We start from the raw sequence: 6,012 nt of genomic DNA, 5'->3' as shown, positions 1-6,012 counted from the left end.
GACCGGGCACACACGGCGGCTTTATTTGCGGGGCGGGCGCTAGGGCAGCAGCGGGGCCCGGACAAGGCCCCCCGAGGGCGGCGGGGAGCCCATGAGCCGGCGGAGCCAGGCCGTGTACTGGGAGACCCGGGTGTAGACGCCGAAGTGGCCGGCGGCCGCGCAGCCCTCGCCCCAGCTGACGATGCCCGTCAGGTACCAGGTGCCCTGGAAGTGGGTGGCGTGCGGGCCCCCGCTGTCCCCCTTGCAGGCGTCCTTGCTGCCGTCCGTGTAGCCGGCACAGAACATGTTGTCGGTGACGACGGGGCTGCCGGGCCTCCTGCGCGACTGCTGCCGGCAGTCCTGGGTCAGGAGCCGGGGCACGTGCACGGCCATGAGCCGGCGGGCTGTGGCGCCGCGCTCCAGGAGCTGGCCCCAGCCGCTGACGGCCGAGAAGCGCACGAAGGCCAGCGTCCCCTCGGCGAAGGCCGGCTCGGGCAGGCAGAGGGGCGCCACGTGGTCGCCGAGGGCCACGGGCCGCGCCAGGCGGAGCAGGGCCAGGTCGTGGTCCGTCTTGCCCCGGACGTACTTGTCGGGGACGATGACCTGAGCCACCTGCCGCGCCTGCTCGTCACCCTCGTCCTGGCTGAGGTCGTGCTCGCCTGCGGGGGGGGCCGTCCACTCACTCCCCGCCTCGCCTCCCGGGGCCCCGCGTCCCCCACCCCCGGTGGGCGAGCAGCCTCCTGGGGCTGCCGGGGGGGTCAGCGTGGGCGTGAGCCGGGGCGGATCTGGCCCCGAGGTGCTGGAGGCAGGTGAGGGGTTCGGGCGGGCAGCCGTGGCTGGGTGAGGAGAGGGTGCCCCGGTTCCCCTGGTTCTTCCAGCCGGGGCCTGGCCCTCCTGGGGTCCTCGTCGCCCCCTAAACCCACCGGGCAGCGCAGCCTTGGGTGGGGCACCCCCTCGGGGACCTTGGCGGGAGCAGTGTCAACCCAGGGCCGCATCTGGGTGGCAAAGAGGCTGAGGTGGGTGGCCACAGTGGCGCTGTGGGTATGGGGTCTGCCCAGACGCTGCCGCTGTTCTTTGTGGGGAAGGTCACTGGTCGTGGAAGCCCCGAATCTTAGCCCCGAGGTTATCATTCAAGGACCGTCTCCCGGCAGAAGGAGGTGCCACGCAACCTACCCAGCACCACCGTCAGGTTCCTCCAGCTTCTGAGTCTGTCGAAACAGTGGGCTGCGGAGACCACCCAGACGGTGTCGAGCAGGGAGCCCCCACACAGCAGCGCCCCATTCAGCTTCAGCATGGCCTGACAAGGGCACAGCAGATGCTGGAAGCTCGCGTTCCCGTCGTGGCTGCCTTGGGGACTCCCCTTTCCCGTGCACCCTGGATGGGGGCTGCTTTACAGGCCGCTTCCGTCCGGCCAAGGGAGTGGAAAACTGGTGGACGCTGGCCAGACAGTGGGCACGCCGAGGCTGGACTCCTCTGTGCATGCCCGGGATCGTCACCCAAGTTCGACCCAACGCTCCTGGAGCCTTACCTGCCAGGGACACTCTCCTTTGGGGCAGACGTGACCACCCACGATTCGGCCTTGGGGGTTGCTGTCGTTTCTTTTTTCCAGAACAGGCATTTTTCCGCACGGATATTCAACTGTGTAAAACAAATCCAGCAAGACGTGGGGATGTGTGAGGTGCTGGTGAGAAAGGCCAGGGGCCCTGCGGACGGGCCGCTGCGCCTCTGGTGCTGCCCAGGGCTGCGGCAGGCCCTTGCGGGAGCTGCCGGGGAAGCAGATGGCCCAGGGTCCTGGAGAGTGGGTCCCGCTCATTTTCCAAGGGGGGGAAGACGTGCAGCTTGAAGTCACTAAAGGTGTAAAGGATAAGCTGTGTAAGGTGACCGGCATCTCAGACGATCAGGCTGCTCTTCTGACCCGGCTCTAAGTTTTCCATCCTCCAAGAAAGCCCCAGGCCAGAAAAGAAAGCCTTTAGAGGCGGCAGCTGAATTTCAGGCTTCATAGACAAGGCTGGGTACGTCCACCTCTGGAGAGACGCAGGGCTGGGGGTGGGGTCAGCTTTGGGAGCTGCAGCCCCACCGCCTTTAGGCTGGGTTGGAGACGTTTTCCATTTTCCCAAAAGTGCTTGCCGTTGAAGAGACTTGGAATGCAGAATCGTGCTGCAGTCAGTACAGACACTGGGTGTGGTGCTGAGCCCAGGCGCGGGGAGTGGGCGTGGGCAGCGCGCGCTGCCTTCTGCACCTGCCCCCTCTCCGGGGCTCCGCCCTGCCCACCGGGGCCCCTCCCTGCTCAGGGGGCGGGGGGCGGGGGGCGGCCGCCTCCACCCCAGCTTCCCCTCTGCCGCGCAGAGCGCGCCGGCAGTGCCTGGTAGATGCTCAGTGATGCTATGCTTCCCCCCACCCATCTTGTAGCCAACGGGGGGACGTGTGTCAGGACAGTGCTCATCGGAAATGAAACCACGCAGCCCTGGACCTGGTCCCCGAGGGCCTGTTACCTGTGGGTGTGCAGGACACCCCGTCCGCCTGGAGCGCGTAGCCCTCGTGGCACCAGCAGGTGCGCCCAGCCTCCGCGTCATCCCTGCAGAACTGCTCACAGCCCCCGTTGTCATTCGGGCAGATCAGCTGGCTCTTCTTGTCTGAGGGCGGAGGGCATGGCCGACAGGGGCCCCGGTCAGGGCAAGCCAGCCCGGGGGCCACCCCTCCCTGGGCCAGGGGCCGTGTTCTGCACGAAGGTGGCACCCAGCTTCCGGCTCCAGGGACAGCCTGGCAGCAGGCTGCTCTGCAGACTGACCCGGAAGGGCAAGACCTGGAGTTTGGGGCGGGGTCCCACGTCTGAGCAGCCTCGCCAGTGGGGATGCGGGGCCGGCATGCTGTGGCCTCCACACCGTCACCCCTCCCAGGCTGGGGAAAGCAGAGGCCCCTGGGGACGGTGGGCGAGTCCGACTCAATCGGAGGCCAGCCCGCGAGCAGCCAGAGCCAGGAGGCTGGTCTGCAGCCAGGGCCTGGTGCCCCAGGGAGCCGCCCGGGCTGGCCGCTGGCTCAACCTGCCTCTGAAAAAGGGAACTTTGTTGTGGACACGTGGTTGGCTCGCTCTGCAAGTCCAGGGCCACCAGCGGGAAGGCCTGTCCTGGAGGTGAATTCACACCAGGACCGCTGAGCACCCAAGCCCCAGGTGACCGGCGGGGAGCCTCCTCCGTCTCTGACCGTGGTCCTTTGAGACGAGCTAGGTGGCATCAGAATGTTCACAGGTGGGGAGGGATCCCGGGAAGTGACTGCCCCCCTCTGATGAAGTCGTCCACTTTAATTTGATCTGCCTGATAAGAGTGTTGTTTTCCTGGGGGCCTGGGGCCACCTGGCATCAGCGTGACCCCTGGAGGGGCTGGACACGGGGGTCAGCCACATCCTTGTGCCTGAGCCCCAGTGGGACCTCAGGATCCCGGGGCTTGTGGGCGCGTCCCTGGCGGGTGAGTCTCTGTAAGTTCTGTCCCACATGGTCTCGGAGAACAGAACACCATCCACAGGGCTCCCGGGAAGAAGATGCTGGGAGCTCACACCTGGCCCCTCGGCTGTTTGAACCCATATCCTTTCCTGGGTGATAACTGTAACCGTGCCTGTGTCGGCCTTCAGAGCGTGCTGACCTTCTAGCAGATGACTGAAGCTGAGGGTGGTCTGGGGAGCCCTGAGCTGTGTGATACTGTAGTACTGGGCCAACCCTTGTAACAGCAAGTAGGGAAGGCCGAGCTTCCCTGACCACCTCGCCACTGGGATGTATGGAGCTGGCGGAGATGCAGTGATTCCCCGGGCCCCTCCGGGTGCATCAGAATTTCCCAGTGCCGGGAGCCCAGAAGGGGACAGGGCGTCAAAAGTGGAAGAATTAGCACCTTAGAACTCCAGATCCGAGACTCTCAGGTTGAGGCCCTTCAAGGTCACCGAGGCCAACCTCCCCCCAGGCCGTGCTCAGCAGCCCCCCCGGGGGCCCTGGGCCTCCTCACTCGTCTCACAGTTCCGGCCCTCGAAGCCATCCAGGCAGAAGCAGAGGTAGGACTGGAGCTGGTCCTCGCAGGAGCCCCCGTTCTGGCAGGGCCTGGAGGCACACTGGTCCCCGTCTGCGAGCAAGTCAGTGTCAGGATGCCGAGAGGGGGGCTGGCGGGTAGAACAAGTCGGCTGGGCACATACTCACCGTTGTAAGAAATCCAGAACTGATTCTGAGGGAGCAAAGAGGAAGGTGCGTGACATAGGCGTGCACCAGAGGCAATGCTTATGGTCCCCGCGGAAGGAGCTGGTGGGCTGGGGCGGGCTGGGGGGCTTCTGACCCGGCCCTCGTGATGGGCTCTGAAAGCCAGACTTTTTTCTCTGGAGGCGAGGTGGGTGCATCCAGGGGAAGCGAGTTTTTTCCTAATATCCACCCACCATCGCTAAGGCCACCAGAGGTCACAGATTTCCTCTCCCAAGTCAGGATCCCCAGGCTTTAGCTCTGCCACGTCCGAGCTGTGAATGCGGACAAGACACCCCCGCTCCCTGAGCCCCCAGTTCCTCCTCGGATGCTGCGTGGACTGTCCAGTCACCCGCTGAGCGGGAGAAGGTGGGAAAGGGACGCACGGGCGCTCTGCCGACCGCAGAGGCCCCGTCAGTAAAAGGGATTCCCGAGGAATCTTCTGGCCAATGACGTAAAACTCGCAGGGTTGTCGTGAGAATCAAAGCAGGCCTCACAACCACGGGGTGGCCGCCGCACGCCGCCGGCCCCAGGCGAGCTCACCGTCCTCTCCTGGCTCTGGAAGATCTCCCGGGCCTCCTCGAAGGAGCAGAGCTCCTCCCTGCACTCGCGCTCCAGGGATCCCGGCCACAGTTCCTCCAGCAACGAGTTGGCGCGCCGGGGCCGGTGCAGGACGCTGTGGGCTTGCTCCTGGGAGACAAAGACTGGAGGGCGGGCCGTGAGACGCTGGACGCCCGGGGGGGGCCCACGCCCTCCCGTCCCCCCACCCCGCCCTTCCGCTAGGTAATGGGAGTCAGAGGGCTCCTGTCCACAGGCCTGGCTGAGTTTGCAATGGGAGCACGTTCTCGCTGCTGCCAACGGGCAGCACTGCACAAGCTTTATGTGCAGGAGGAAGGCAATGTGCTCAGTAGGTCGTCATAACACATTCACACCCTTGACCTGGTCCCTTCACTTCTGGGAATTTATCCCGAGGAAATGCTCTGAGACCTGCGCAGAGACCCAGCCGTCAGGAAAGCTGGAGACAAATAATCTGAAACACTAAATGATGGTGCCCCACGATGCTTAAGAAGGTGCGATATTAAGTGAAAAAAGAAGACAAGCAGGAAGGACCATGGGCGGCACCAGCTCTGCCACTCGGACCCCAGAGTCTGGCCCTGGGATCTGAGGGACGACGTGAACCGGACTTTACGGGACAGTGTCGGTGCCTGATTCCCACCTCGGCCCCTCGGTGCTGGAGAGTCACGATGACAGCTCACAGAGCTGTCCCCGTGTTACCGGCTCAGGCTTCCCAGTGTCTGCGAGGGCGGGGTGCAGGGGTCACAGGCGTGGTGGCAGATCATCACGGTCCAGCGTCCCCACACCGTCCCTCGCGCCAGCCCCCCACCGAGAGGCCGAGAGAGCAGAGTGAGAGAGGCACCTCTGAGCCCCAGATCCTGTGCCAGGGGGTGGGGGGTTGTTGGCGGCAGGCGGGGGGCGCCCACTGTTGGCCGGGGAACGCCACGGCTCCCAAAAGTCTGGAAAATAATTCCCCGAAGCCTTTCCTCCAAACGCTGGGCGAGGCCCTGGGCACCGTTTGCCGTTCGGAAGGAAAGCAGATCAGAGCGGAGCTGCCAGCAAACGGGAGCGCCCAGCACGTGGGCCAGCTTTGGGGGTCGGCTTCCCTTTCGCTGGGTGAATGGGGAAACCTCCCCCCCCCCCCCCCCCGCGTACCTGCCACCAGGGACCCCCGCAGGCCAAGCAGAAGGCAGAGGAGGGCCAACCCCCGGAGCCGGAGCCGAGGAACCATGGCGAGGCCCTGGGTCGCTTAGTCTGTTGACTTTCCA

At 65.2% G+C, this 6,012-nt stretch overlaps 1 protein-coding gene across 1 annotated transcript; it reads right to left on the bottom strand.

Annotated features, from left to right (window-relative positions):
• F7 (coagulation factor VII) lies at positions 1–6,012 on the bottom strand. The gene is made up of 8 exons (XM_068526547.1): positions 5,900–6,012; positions 4,733–4,893; positions 4,157–4,181; positions 3,969–4,082; positions 2,472–2,612; positions 1,508–1,617; positions 1,153–1,276; positions 1–638 (listed from the first exon to the last, which is right to left on the bottom strand). The coding sequence occupies exons 1-8, from the start codon at positions 5,973–5,975 to the stop codon at positions 40–42; spliced, it is 1,350 nt and encodes a 449-aa protein (XP_068382648.1). The 5' UTR covers positions 5,976–6,012; the 3' UTR covers positions 1–39.

This window comes from Eschrichtius robustus, chromosome 18 (assembly GCF_028021215.1).
Source record: "Eschrichtius robustus isolate mEscRob2 chromosome 18, mEscRob2.pri, whole genome shotgun sequence".
Lineage (NCBI taxonomy): Eukaryota > Metazoa > Chordata > Mammalia > Artiodactyla > Eschrichtiidae > Eschrichtius > Eschrichtius robustus.
The sequence above is the reverse complement of the archived record's forward strand: the minus strand, read 5'-3'. Positions and strand labels throughout refer to the sequence as shown.